A 14,742-nucleotide genomic window follows, 5' to 3' on the forward strand; every position below is an offset into this window, starting at 1 on the left:
CCAAAGCAAAAACAATACCCAGCTGTGGATGTGACTGGTGATAGAAGCAAGGTCCGATGCTGTAAATAGCAATATTGCATAGGAACCTGGAATGTCAGGTCCATGAATCAAGGCAAATTGGAAGTGGTCAAACAAGAGATGGCAAGAGTGAATGTCGACATTCTAGGAATCAGCGAACTGAAATGGACTGGAATGGGTGAATTTGACTCAGATGACCATTATATCTACTACTGTGGGCAGGAATCCCTCAGAAGAAATGGAGTGGCCATCATGGTCAACAAAAGAGTCCGAAATGCAGTACTTGGATGCAATCTCAAAAACGACAGAATGTATGTCATAGTTACAGTAAAATTTCAAAGCTCATTTCTCTGCCTTCCCTCCTGTTTGGATCTGACCTCCCATATCAAGATCCTCTTTCCCAAGTATTCCTTGTAAGAGTCCCTTTGTGGTGGTGGGTGGGGGTGCAGAGTGCTGGGCAAATAGAAGAGAAACTTTCACATAACAGGAGATGCTACTCCAATGACCACTGTAATCTCTATGCTCACCTCCCACTGTCCTTTGTCACTTTGTGGTCAGTGGTTTGTCACCCAGGCTGCTGCCTGCCACCTTTTAATTTCCTGAACTCTAAGCACACAGACCCTTTTTCAGTCTGCTGTTAGCCTCCTCTGAGTTGAGCAGGTTTCTCTTTCTGGTTGGCAAAAAAGCTTTCTATTTTGCTTCTTATGACTGACTCTTCTGATGAAGGTTCTCATAGCAGAGTTGTTGAGGGCTCTAAGTGACATTTACCTGTGTGTCTCAGTCTCTCCTTTGTAAGTCAGAGTCGGATGAAGAAAGGAAGTGAAGGAGCAGGAGGCTGGAGCTAGATTTGAGGGATGGTCAGCTGTGACCTCACACTGTTACTGGAGCCATCCTGTCTCCTCCAGGCTCTGCTATTCAGTCTGTTCAGTTTGCCAGTATTCTTGCTGATGGTGATTTACTTTGAGGGCTTATTTCCTCCACCAGTTCAGAACCAGTAACAATTCTTAGTTTATGGGATAAATCTCTATAATCTTGAAATATATTATCATACAGCTTCTGGACCCCATGATAATCATTTAATCTGTCTTAACATCCCTGACCATTGCTTGACATTCAGATGTTATTCATTATTGTGACAGTGTGAAGACTGTATTACCTAGGGTATACCAAAGGGTTTAAGGGTTGATACTATCCAACTCCACACATCAGCCTAACAGTGTACCATTTGTGATCAGGCCCCAAGTAATATTCATTTGATCTCATAAAAAAGAAAATGGGAGAGGGGAAAAAGAATATACCAAAATTATTAATAATGATTACACAAGTGGATGAAATCACCAATTATTTATACTATCATCTTTATACTTTTAATTTTATAAATTTTTAAATGAACATTTATTTAATTTTTATATTGAATAAAAAGCTGTAAAAGATATCTTTGGGGAAAAAAAAGCTTTAAGAATCTATTATGTTTCAGAACTATGTCCAGAATCTTCTAGAATTTGCTGCTATTAGAAGCATAATTTCTTTTATGTAGAATCTTTTATTACTACAAAAGCATCCATAAGTAGGCATCCAGTTCAAACCTTATGCAGGGTATGTACATTGCTTCTGTAACAAGCAGACATCTGTTCTCTTCATTAGGCTTCCCCATTCTTTCTTTTTTTACTTACTGCCATCTCTCCACTTCTTTACTGTGTCACAAAATGAATCATCTAATAATCTTCTATGTGTCAGTATTTAGCTACAGATTGGAATTTAATTCCCTTTCCTCCATGTGATATTGCTTCTAGAGGTCTCTTATCAGAGCAAATTCTCTTATTTTCACATTAAAAATTGTTACTGTCAGAGAAACAACAGCTACTCCCACATGTATGATTAATGAAAGTCAAAAATTTGGCCAAAAGTAAATAATATTAGAGATATGAAGTTCTAGAATTATATTCCCATCCCCCTACCCTACCAAATTACTGAGTATTATCAAATAAAGTACCCCAGTACAAATGCAAAACAAAATGTTTAAGAGACCTACTTTGTGACAAGTGGGAATATTGGGAGTTCAAAAGTAAAAGATATTTTTGCTCAGATGATTTCTTAGACATCATACAGCAGAAGGTAAAATACATGTATTTAAATTTTACTTTTAGTAAGCTTAATTTCAAAAAATAAACATGTCTTATTCATCTTTGTTGATGCAAATATTTATAGTAAAACATTGATTCACAAAGTATCCATACAAAAGGATTGCAAAATGCTATACAGGACAGAATTGAAATTCATTTGAAACACACATTGTTTATTATAGATTCTCTCACATGAAATTCTCTCAAAAAGTCTATGAGATAGTTAGGTTTGATACCTTTATTTTATTGAAGAGGAAGCTGAGGATAGAGAGTAAGTTACAGACCTAAAGGTACCCAGCTAACCAGTGATGAAAGTTAAATCTCAGTCATCTGAATCCATTGTGCATGTTCTTTCAACTACTAGGCCAAGTTATATGTCATGGGCAGATCCTACCTTCTTAAAAACTAATTTTAAAAATAGTATAAACTAGTTTTGCTACTGTTATGCACTACCATTACCTCTCGCTCTACTTAAATTAATAAATGTTTCCCTTAAAAATACCAGAGGTGTGTTATACTAGGTACCAGGTCCTCTTGATATATTGTGTTGAGGCCACCTTGCCAGCTGCCCTATAACAAAGTTAGGTGCATCCAAAGCAGAGCAAGCTTGGCAGTGCAGTTTAACAGGCAAAAGGAAGCTCTGAAATTTTTTTTTTATTGGACCTTTTTCAGTTTGCACGTCATGTGGATTCTCAGAGCCTGTAGACTTGTTTAGGGCCACTAGCAGCATTGTCGGAGAAGGCAATGGCAACCCACTCCAGTACTTTTGCCTAGAAAATCCCATGGACGGAGGAGCCTGGTAGGCTGCAGTCCATGGGGTCGCTAGAGTCGGACACGACTGAGCGACTTCACTTTCACTTTTCACTTTCATGCACTGGGGAAGGAAATGGCAACCCACTCCAGTGTTCTTGCCTGGGATTGGAAGAACTGGTTGGCTGCCGTCTATTGGGTCACACAGAGTTGGACACGACTAAAGCGACGCAGCAGCAGCAGCATTGTAACTGGTGAGGGTTCCTTCACAACAGAATTCAGGGACAGACTGCCAAGCATGGTGCTGGAGGGAAGACAGGGTAGGGACTCATGCATGCACACGCAATGATAGCTGGGTGATTGCACCTTCAGCAAGAGGGAGATGGCCAATGCTACCAGGTGGGTACTGCCTGAGCCCAAAAGACTGACTCCAGGTTCAGAACTGCAGACTGGACATAGAAGGTAGTATCAGCTGCAGACATCATCCTCAGAGGCCAACATTTCTGAAAATCAGTCTGAGACCAGGGGGTCTTTTTCCCTCAAGTTAGAAAGACATGTACATTCCTTTGCACTCACCCAAATTCCATCTTAAAGAGACATGCAGAGAAAGGCAAGAGATGACAGAGCATTTCTCTGCAAGAAAGATGAACACAACCTAAAGGGACCATGCAACTCCTAAAATTAGATTAAACTTCTAATCACAAAGGAATAAAGGTCAGCTTTTAGCCTCAATAAACTGGATAAAGGCTGGAATAATGACCAAATCATTTATGGTCTAAGTTCAGTCCAGTTTAGTTCAGTTGCTCAGTTGTGTCCAATTCTTTGCAACCCCATAGACCACAGCATGCCAGGCCTCCCTATCCATAACCAACTCCTGGAGTTTACCCAAACTCATGTCCATTGAGTCGGTGATGCCATCCAACCATCTCATCCTCTGTCATCCCCTTCTCTCACCTTCAATCTTTCCCAGCATCAGGGTCTTTTCAAATGAGTCAGCTCTTTGAATCAGGTGGCCAAAGTATTGGAGTTTCAGCTTCAACATCGGTCCTTCCAATGAACACACAGGACTGATCTCCTTTAGGATTGACTGGTTGGATCTCCTTGCAGTCCAAGGGACTCTCAAGAATCTTCTCCAACACCACAGTTCAAAAGCATCAATTCTTTGGTGCTCAGCTTTCTTTACAGTCCAACTCTCACATCCATACATGACCACTGGAAAAACCATAGCCTTGACTAGATGGACCTTTGTTGGCAAAGTAATGTCTATGCTTTTTAACATGCTGTCTAGGTTGGTCATAACTTTTCTTCCAAGGACTAAGAGTCTTTTAATTTCATGTCTGCAGTCACCATCTGCAGTGATTTTGGAGCCCCCCAAAATAAAATCTGTCACTCTGTTTCCATTGTTTTCCTATCTATTTGCCATGAAGTGATGGGATCGGATGCCATGATCTTCGTTTTCTGAATGTTGAGCTTTAAGCCAACTTTTTCACTCTCCACTTTCACTTTCATCAAGAGGCTCTTTAGTTCTTTTTCACTTTTCTGCCATAAGGGTGGTGTCATCTGCATATCTGAGGTTATTGATATTTCTCCCAGCAATCTCGATTCCAGCTTGTGCTTCATCGAGCCCAGTGTTTCACATGATGTCCTCTGCATGTGAGTTAAATAAGCAGGGTGACAACAGTACTCCTTTTCCTATTTGGAACCAGTCTGCTGTTCCATGTCCAGTTCTAACTGTTGCTTCCTGACCTGCATAGAGATTTCTCAGGAGGCAAGTCAGGTGGTCTGGTATTCCCATCTCTTTCAGAATTTTCCACAGTTTTTTGTGATCCACACAGTCAAAGGCTTTGGCATAGTCAATAAAGCAAAAGTAGATGTTTTTCTGGAATTCTCTTGTTTTTTCAGTGATCCAACGGATGTTGGCAATTTCATCTCCGGTTCCTCTGCCTTTTTAAAATCCAGCTCAAACATCTGGAATTTCATGGTTCACATACTGTTGAAGCCTGGCTTGGAGAATTTTGAGCATTACTTTGCTAGCATGTGAGATGAGTGCAAATGTGCAGTAGTTTGAACATTCTTTGGCATTGCCTTTCTTTGGGACTGGAATGAAAACTGACCTTTTCCAGACCTGTGGCCACTTCTGAGTCTTCCAGATTTGCTGGCATATTGAGCTTAGCACTTTTATAGCATCATCTTTTAGGATTTGAAATAGCTTGGATAGAGTTCCATCACCTCCACTAGCTTTGTTCATAGGGATGCTTCCTAAGGCCCACTTAACTTCACATTCCAGGATGTCTGGAATCCAGGCCATGGAATCCAGGATGTCTTGAATCCAGGCCAGAAACTGGCTTGGGTAACCTTCCCCTTCTCCAGGGGATTTTCCCAATCCAGGGATCAAACCCTGGTCTCCCACATTACAGGTGGATTCTTTACCAGCTGAGCCACAAGGGAAGCCCAAGAATACTGGAATGGGTAGCCTATCCCTTCTGTAGTGGATCTTCCCAACGCAGGAATCGAACTGGGGTCTCCTGCATTGCAGGCAGATTCTTTAACAACTGAGCTATGAGGGAAGCCCTGTTCAACCACATAAAAGATATGTAAATCAGTGACCACTTTCAGCTTGTTTCTATAAAGTTATTATGGTAACATGGCAAATCAGGATTAAATGAGGCAACATATGTAACACACAGAACATGGTGTCTGCTACATAGCTCGTGCTCAAAACTGACAATTTGCATCTGCCTATCTATTTACCCTACCCTTTTAAAAAAAGTTAATCCTAATATTATTCAGTTACCTGTAGTTTACTATATAGCTAAACAATCACTTTAATTTCAGATTTTATTTTGTTTTTATATTTAGAAAACGTAAATGTGCACTTGATTTAATACCTGGGGTTACAAAGAGCAACAGAAATAATCTCCTGGTGATTTATTAGTCAAGTTTAGAAAATGTATTCACTCACCAGCTCACTGAATTCATTATTGCCTAGGTCAAGTCTTTCCAACTGGGCCAGTTTGTGCATTGACCTATAACAGATGGAGAAAAATATTGTGAGGCAGTGTATGACACATTGCTCCAAAAAACATTCCAGCCACCTTCTTGTCAGATTTATCTGGGTATATTATGTACAGATATGGGGGTATTTTTCAGGGAGAAGTAAATTTCAAATATACAGAAACATGTTCAAACTGTTACCTGAAAACCTTTAGTAGCTTACCATGTTTCCAAATGCCAGTCTGTGGATGGAGTACAAGCCTGACTGCTTAATGAAAGTCTGGGAAGCTTGTTAAATATCTGTACCAGTACAAGGTACTAGTTGAGGCTCTAACATCCATATTTTTAATAATCCACACAGGCTTGGGAACCAAAGGATAAACTCAGCTCTTCATGAAGCATTTTAAAATTCCACAGTATGGCCACAATTTCATCATCAATCTTGTCAATTTTTACTACCTTAAATGAATTTCTGTTATAGACCAACTTTTTTCTTTTCTATTCAGGTATAGTCGATTTAAAATATCATGTAAGTTTCAGATGGACAAGGTTGTTATTCACAATTTTTAAAGGTTATATTTCATTTATAGATATTATAAACTATATACCCGGTAGCTTATTTTATACATAGGAGCTTGTACTAAAATCCCCTACTCCTAACTTTTGTACTCATTATCTCCTAAGCATATTGGCTTGATGATGTTACAGCTTTGAATAACTGTAAACCTTGGGGGAGAGTTGGTCCCAAAGCTTAGAAGTACTCATGCGCATTACATACATAATCAGTATTTGTCAAGCCATTTTCAAGTATAACAAACAACATAGGAAAAGGTAGTACCATTCTTCTGATTTTCAAACTTTTAATCTCCCCACTAACCAGAATGCTATCCTCAAGTCTTGACTATGTACAGAAACTCTGGAGGCATTGTTGGCTCAAATCTTAAAAAAATTTAGTTCCTTCATCTTTAAAGTCCATGTAGCCACTATCTTATAGGACTTTCATGAGCAGCAAATGAAATACTACTATAATTCAGACTCTTTCAGGCACTCAGAAATGCCAAAAAAAAAAAAAAAAACGTGTACTCTTTCTCTACTCATAAACTGCTTTTGAAAGATTATTATGTGCTAGAGAGTCTTCTGGGGTCTGGGGAATAGCACTGTGTGAAAAGAAAGAAAAATTACTCCTTGAAAGGACTGTACTTCCAGTGCAGATGATAATGACAATAAATAAAATGATTAAGTAAAATAAAATAATATACTAGAAGGTTGTAAGTGCTATGAAGAACAGTTAAGCAGAGGAGGAAGATAAGAAGAATTCTTATGACAGGATTGCATTTTCTAACAGGGTAATCAGGTCTCATGGACAAGAAATGTGAGTATAGTGTACTCATTCGACTGTACGCCTTTGTCCTTATGGTAAACACGTGTGGGTCTGGGGCCTATTTCCCTGTCTCCGCACAGGAATCTAACTGGTATGACTTCCCCTTACAAATGACTGGCCTGGAAGGCACGATCACAACCATAGGTCAGGGAGAAAATATCAGGACTTGGTTACAGTTTGGGTCACATTCTCCATCAGTTATGCTGACAATTTTATCATCACTTGTCTGAACGAAGTAACTTGCTGATAATTCAGACTCATTTGTAATGTTCACCTAGTTATCTGAAGTTCTAATGAGCAAGTTCTAATGAAATTGGTACTCAATTGTGTTAAATGATGTTTACCAACCTATGTTCATATTATATATGTAAAAGTGGTAGAAATGTGTAAAATATCCATGACTGTTACTTTTATCATTGTTACTTCTCCTGCCTATAACATTCTACCCATAAATCTTTCCAAAGCTGGCTCCTCTTCAACTCAGCTCATATGTTTCCTCCTCATATCCCCAAATTAAATCTCCCTTCGCATCTTCACTTTGTATATTGCCCTGTTTCATCTTCTTAACACTTACCGTAGAAAGTATTTAACATTTTTATTTTAATATTTATAACTGAAAATTAAAATACTTTTTGTTTACTTCCGAATTATTTCCCTCCTGATAGATTCAAGCTTCATGAGAGCAAGTAAATTGTCATTCATACAAACAGCTTCTCAGTCAGTGTTTGTTTAGTGGAGATATTCATATGTGCATGAGTGAATAATTCTTTACCAGTGAGATGTTTGAATTCTAGAAATATTTACAAAGAAAAACCACTCAATTTTTACCAGGCATCTACAATTAATTAACAGTTGCTAAAGAGATATCCTAATAGGCCTGATTTAATGAATATTGTAATGAATATACATTAGCTTACTTACTAAGAATTATGCATAACGTTAAAGGCAGATAAAGCTGAAGTTCATCTGTCTTAGAATATCTATATCTTGTGTTAAGTTTACTCCTGACATTTCAACTAGTAGGTTTTAAAAATTCCAAATAATAAAAAATACTAAGTGAAATATGTAGGTGAGTTTTTCACTTTTTTTGATATCTCAAATACAGCAACAAAACTCTAAAAGGAAAGCAGTTTAGGACACAGAATCAATTCAGACAACCTGGGTTTAAATCCCAATTCTACCTCTCACTAGCTGTTTGACTTTAAACCAACAAGAATATCTTTGCTTCTGATCTGTAATATGGGAATGATAATAAGAATCCTTACATTATAGGGTTATTCTGATGATTAAAATAAGTTAATAAGTTAAAGCACATAAATAGTGCCTGACATATGGTAGGTGGTCTTTAAGAGTTAGGTATTGAAAAACTTAGGGAAGAATTTCAGAGTTGGAAATATTTTAAGAAATTATTGAGGTTAGAGTTTCCTGAAGTTTTCCTAAGGACTTATGTGTTGCATGATTTTTAAAAAATTCAGATGGCCAGTACATTTTGGCAAATCTTGCTTCAGTTTAGTTCAGTTCAGTTCAGTCACTCAGTTGTGTCTGACTCTTTGCGACCCCATGAATCGCAGCACGCCAGGCCTCCCTGTCCATCACCAACTCCTGGAGTGCACTCAGACTCACGTCCATCGAGTCAGTGATGCCATCCAGCCATCTCATCCTCTGGCGTCCCCTTCTCCTCCTGCCCCCAATCCCTCCCAGCAGAAGAGTCTTTTCCAATGAGTCAACTTTTCACATGAGGTGGCCAAAATTCTGGAGTTTCAGCTTTAGCATCAGTCCTTCCAAAGAATCTTGCTTAAAAAATGTCAAATAGGTTTCTTATCAGCAGGATTTCTCATAAAATATACAAATGCTTATTATGATTTTTTAACAGATTCATTTTGACTATTTCCCATATATATGATCAAAAACATTTCTCTTTTCTATAGGACATTTCTTAGACTAGGAGAATGCTTTAAATGATTTTTTGCAGGTGACGAAATTGTGTTCTTCTCCATTCTAGTCCATAAAATCGTAGACATATTCTTAGTGCGTGAAAACACAAGCCTGTGTGTTTTCCTATCATGAATACAGGATTTAAATTTGATCACATCATCCTCATTTGTCTGCTTGAAACTCTGACCAATCAGGCTCTGCCTCTCAGCTCCCAATATTCACTTCAGGCTCTCCTTGCATTTATAACTATTTTAGACATGTTCACTGGTTTGATTTTCACATTCTTTTTTAAAAGACCATGTTGATTTTTGCCATTTGGTGTTATGCACTGCAACCTCAGGAAAAAGGAATGTTCCCTTCTCTCTAGAGGAGATTTGGTGACTTGTTTAAGGTCACATGGAAAGTTAGTGTCAGGGCTGACACAGGATCTCTTTTTCCAGCAGTGGCTAGTCATCTAAATCTGGCCTGAATTATTTGGCTTGACCATTGTTTAAATATGAATGTTTTTAAGAAAAGGATATGCTCTAAAGCTGACTGTAGTCTATGCCAGGGGTCAACAAACGTTTTTCTATTTAGGGCTAGATAAGAAGTGCTTTATGTTCTGTGGGCCATATTGTCTCTGTCTCAATTACTCAATTATGCCATTGTAGTGCAATGCCATATATGACATGTTAACAAATGAAGATGATTGTTTTCCAATAAAGTTTTATTTATAAAAAAGGGATCACCAAATTTGGAACAGAAGCCATAATTTTCCAACTCCTGGTCTACATCAATCTAGATAGCTCCATGTGTTTATGATATAAGCCTGGCCTGTAAGAAATATCTAAGTCTTTAAAACTTGATATAACAGATAAATTAAGGACTGGAAATATTTATCACTAGATAATTGCCACTAGATAACTATATTTGTATACTATTTGAAATTCTTATTCTTAGGGTACATGTTACTGGAATCTAGGGGCATTTGTTCTTAATAGTGTCATTTGGTTGCACTTATGAAAATTAAATCCTTACTAGAATGCTATTACTTTATAGCATTTATCCAATTGCAAATCTGGTAAAAGATTCCAGTTAGAGCAATTACGGGAAATAATGCAATATCTTGGTACATCTGTCACTTTGATAAAATTGTATAATCTGTGATTTGCTTTTTATCAGATTCAGAGGTTTTATCTATTTAAGTGTACAATTACTTCTGAAGCCACATTAAGTTGGCAGGATTTTTGTTTCTCCATAAATTCCCAGTGCAGTAACTTGGGTTTGCTGACTCTTGCAAGATTCTGCAAATTTTTGGCATGGGTTTATACATTCCAGCTTTTAACTTGTCTTTCAAATGTTCTCAGACACTCTCTAATTAGTGGCTATTCATGTCACAAGGATAGGAAAACTCCCCTCAGTTCCTACTGTCTGATGTTTCTCTCTCATTGGAACTTAGGGAAAGCATATACTATCTTTCCACTTTACTTAATCCATCTCCTACGTTAAATGGACATTTGCATTTTATACTTTGGACATGCCAATTCTACCACACTATTGGGTCCTTCTCTTGTTCACAATCTTTCTTTAAATGAACATTATATTTTGAGATAAATCATTTCTTATGACATATGTACTGAGGACAAGAAGGCCCAGGAATTGATATTCTTTCAAAATGCAACACTGGCATACCTCATTTATTTTGAAGAAATGTACATTCATTATCTTTACACACCAGAAAAAATATAAAATCTAGTATCCAATAACATAATTTCTATGATAAAATATTTTCTATAAAAATTCTCCCTTAATGGCCTATACAGGAATAGAATCTTAAAAAAAGAATGGATGTATGCTTATGTATAACTGATTCACTATGCTGTATACCTGATAATACACAACATTGTAAATCAAACTATATTCCAATAAAAATTAAGACAATTCTTCCTTGATTATTGCTAAATCTTAAGGCAATGTTACAATTACAATACTTATGTACTCTCCATCATATCCATTCAATTTCCTCCTAAGAAGAGCAACAAAAAGCTAAACTGACTCCTTGGATATCCCAGAAGGACATGTAACCACACAAACCATCTATTATTTTGTTGAAGAATATTGAGAAGACTTAGTTTTTAATTCTAATTAAGCAATTTGCAAATGCTTCTAATTAAGATAGGTCTCCTTATAGTATTTAAATTATTAGAAAAATATTTAAAATATATAATTTATATCAAACTGTCACATATTTTCAGTGTGTCCTTGGGAAATATTTTTTCCTTTTAAATATTCAACATTTAAAAGTTTAAGCTGATTTCTTGATGTCATATTGAAAAATTTTTCTTTCCTATAACTACATTTCTCTAATTTAATGCATAGCATGAAAAAATATTCTGTACGAAGAAATAAACTCACAGGCAACTTCTGAAGATGACCTCTAGTTCATATAGTAAGATAAACTTCTCCAATGAAGTGTAAAATAGTACCTTGTAAATGGACACGACTGAGAGACTGAACTGAACTGAAACAGCAACCAGATATAAGACAATTTCTGCACTGCTCTAATTAGATTGAGGAGAAGGCTGAATTTCATTACTCTCTCTCTAGTCCTCTTGGGTTTATGACCAGAACCAATCATTCATTCACTCTGAACATGAATTTTCCCACTGACCAAACATTTTTATGCATTCCTAACTCATGACAATGCAACAAAGAAAAAATTGTATAAGACTTTTTCAACTCTTTCTGGAGGGATGGTGACATATGAGCAGAAACTACAACAATTATCTCTGTGGATGACCACACTGGAGGAACTGAAGCTCCTAACTTGCACTGAAGCAGTCTAATCAAGAGGGAAATATAGTCAACTATGAAGATGTTCATCTGCGCTAGAATATGCTGCAAACTACACTGTCTGCTCATGAATAGGTTTCAAATGCTACTGAAAAAACAGTCAGGCAAAGCTATTTTAAAACTCCTATAGTTTTAAACTGAGCAGGGACCCTGTGTGTTTTATGAGACCCTTTTCACACACACACACACACATGCACATACACACACACAGGCTCATTGTTTCAGGATCATTATTTCTATTATTTGAAAAAAAATATATAACTTGCCACATTGGGTTTTCTATATATTCATGTACTTTTAGATAGATCTGGCCTTAGAGTGCTGATAACGCTGACTGATGTATAATACAGAGACACTCTGTGACTAAGATGTCATAGAATTTGAACTTTAGCAGATAAAACCCTTTGAAAATAATCTGCCAAGGTAGCCATGGCTGGTTTCCCAGACAACTGTCATTTCCTTTCTCTTTCTTCCTTGCCAGCGGTATCAGCCTGCATCAGAAACTGGAAATGCCAAAGAGTTACTAGGCAAACCTCCTCTGCAGCTAGGACATAGCATATGACTCAGTTCTGGTTACTAGAACAGAAAGAGGAGGAAAAGAGATTCTGAGGGAGAGCCTAAGAAAAAATTTTCCCCTTGATTTAAAAAGAGGGAGAGAGGCATGCGAACTTTCCCCCGTCCCTCTTTCTTCTCTTTGTCTCATGTTTGAATGAAAATGTGAGGTCTGGAGTTGTGGCAGACACTATGAAACCATGAGGCAACAAACCCAAGGATGACAACCAACATGCTGGGAATAGTATATAGAAAAATTGAAAGCGCTTTTGGTAAAATCATTAAGCCACTGAAACCAACTCTAGAACTGCTTATCTCAAGGCTTTGTTATGGACAACAAGGTGCCTATTACTTAAAAAGCCACTTTTACTCAGAATTCTGTTTCTTACTCCCAAAAGCATATTTCTAAATACACTCCTTCTACCAAGCTATTAAGTACCTCTAAGAGTGTCACATGGCATATTGGTGGCAGATCTAAAGTTAAAATAAAGATCTTTTAAATCCTAGAAGTATCTGATATCCCACTCATTTAAAAAAAATCCTGATTTATTAATTTGAGTTTTATGCAAAAGTATAAAAGAAATAGTCTTAGCACTTTTGTTCTTGATTAGAAAAGACATTTTTTGACAATACTAAGCTAGTGCAGAAATGAATATTTTACTACTTAAATTAAGTACAAAGGTGCTTTTGGGACTTTTAGAGATAATATTCATTTTTAATAATTTAAAAAGAAATAGAAAATATGTATAAAATTATTTGCAAAGCTTTTGAAGCTTCAATTGATTTTGTTTTTTTTTCTTCCACTTTTATTGACCTATAATTGACATACAGTACTATACAAGTTTAAAGATGTCCAGCAAGATGATTTGACTTATATAATGAAATGATTACCACAATAGGTTTAGTGACCATCCATCATTTCATATAGATAACAAAAGAAGAAAAAAAATTTTTTTCCTGTGATGAGATCTCTTAGTATTTACTCTCTAAGTGACTTTCATATAGAATATACAGGAGTGTTAATTACATTATTCATGTTATACATCACACTCCTAGTACTTGAGTTCAGTTCAGTTCAGTCGCTCAGTCATGTCCGACTTTTGGCGACCCCGTGAATTGCAGCACGCCAGGCCTCCCTGTCCATCACCAACTCCCGGAGTTCACTCAGACTCACGTCCATCGAGTCAGTGATGCCATCCAGCCATCTCATCCTCTGTCGTCCCCTTCTCCTCCTGCCCCCAAACCCTCCCAGCATCAGAGTTTTTTCCAATGAGTCAACTCTTCGCATGAGGTGGCCAAAGTACTGGAGTTTCAGCTTTAACATCATTCCTTCCAAAGAACACCCAGGACTGATCTCCTTCAGAATGGACTGGTTGGATCTCCTTGCAGTCCAAGGGACTCTCAAGAGTCTTCTCCAACACCACAGTTCAAAAGCATCAATTCTTCAGCGCTCAGCTTTCTTCACAGTCCAACTCTCAAATCCATACATGACCACAGGAAAAACCATAGCCTTGACTAGACGGACCTTTGTTGGCAAAGTAATGTCTCTGCTTTTGAATATGCTATCTAGGTTGGTCATAACTTTCCTTCCAAGGAGTAAGCGTCTTTTAATTTCATGGCTGCAGTCACCATCTGCAGTGATTTTGGAGCCCAGAAAAATAAAGTCTGACACTGTTTCCACTATTTCCCCATCTATTTCCCATGAAGTGATGGGGCTGGATGCCATGATCTTCATTTTCTGAATGTTGAGCTTTAAGCCAACGTTTTCACCCTCCTCTTTCACTTTCATCAAGAAACTTTTTAGTTCCTCTTCACTTTCTGCCGTAAGGGTGGTGTCATCTGCATATCTGAGCTTATTGATATTTCTCCCAGCAATCTTGATTCCAGCTTGTGCTTCTTCCAGCCCAGCATTCCTCATGATGTACTCTGCATGTAAGTTAAATAAGCAGGGTGACAATATACAGCCTTGACATATTCCTTTTTCTATTTGGAACCAGTCTGTTGTTCCATGTCCAGTTCTACTGTTGTTTCCTGACCTGCATATAGGTTTCTCAAGAGGCAGGTCAGGTGATCTGGTATTCCTATCTCTTTCAGAATTTTCCACAGTTTATTGTGATCCACACAGTCAAAGGCTTTGGCGTAGTCAATAAAGCAGAA

The 14,742-nt window shown here is 37.4% G+C and overlaps 1 protein-coding gene across 1 annotated transcript in view; it reads right to left on the reverse strand.

The window, feature by feature from the left end:
- Nucleotides 1–14,742, reverse strand: part of LRRC7 (leucine rich repeat containing 7) — a 386,330-nt gene that overhangs the window by 198,328 nt on the left and 173,260 nt on the right. The window contains exon 6 of the mRNA XM_010848760.1: nt 5,854–5,917. Within this exon, the coding sequence (XP_010847062.1) occupies nt 5,854–5,917 (64 nt within the window). The remainder of the gene's footprint in view (nt 1–5,853; nt 5,918–14,742) is intronic.

Source organism: Bison bison, unplaced genomic scaffold (assembly GCF_000754665.1).
Source record: "Bison bison bison isolate TAMUID 2011002044 unplaced genomic scaffold, Bison_UMD1.0 scf7180017864271, whole genome shotgun sequence".
In the NCBI taxonomy this organism is placed as follows: domain Eukaryota; kingdom Metazoa; phylum Chordata; class Mammalia; order Artiodactyla; family Bovidae; genus Bison; species Bison bison.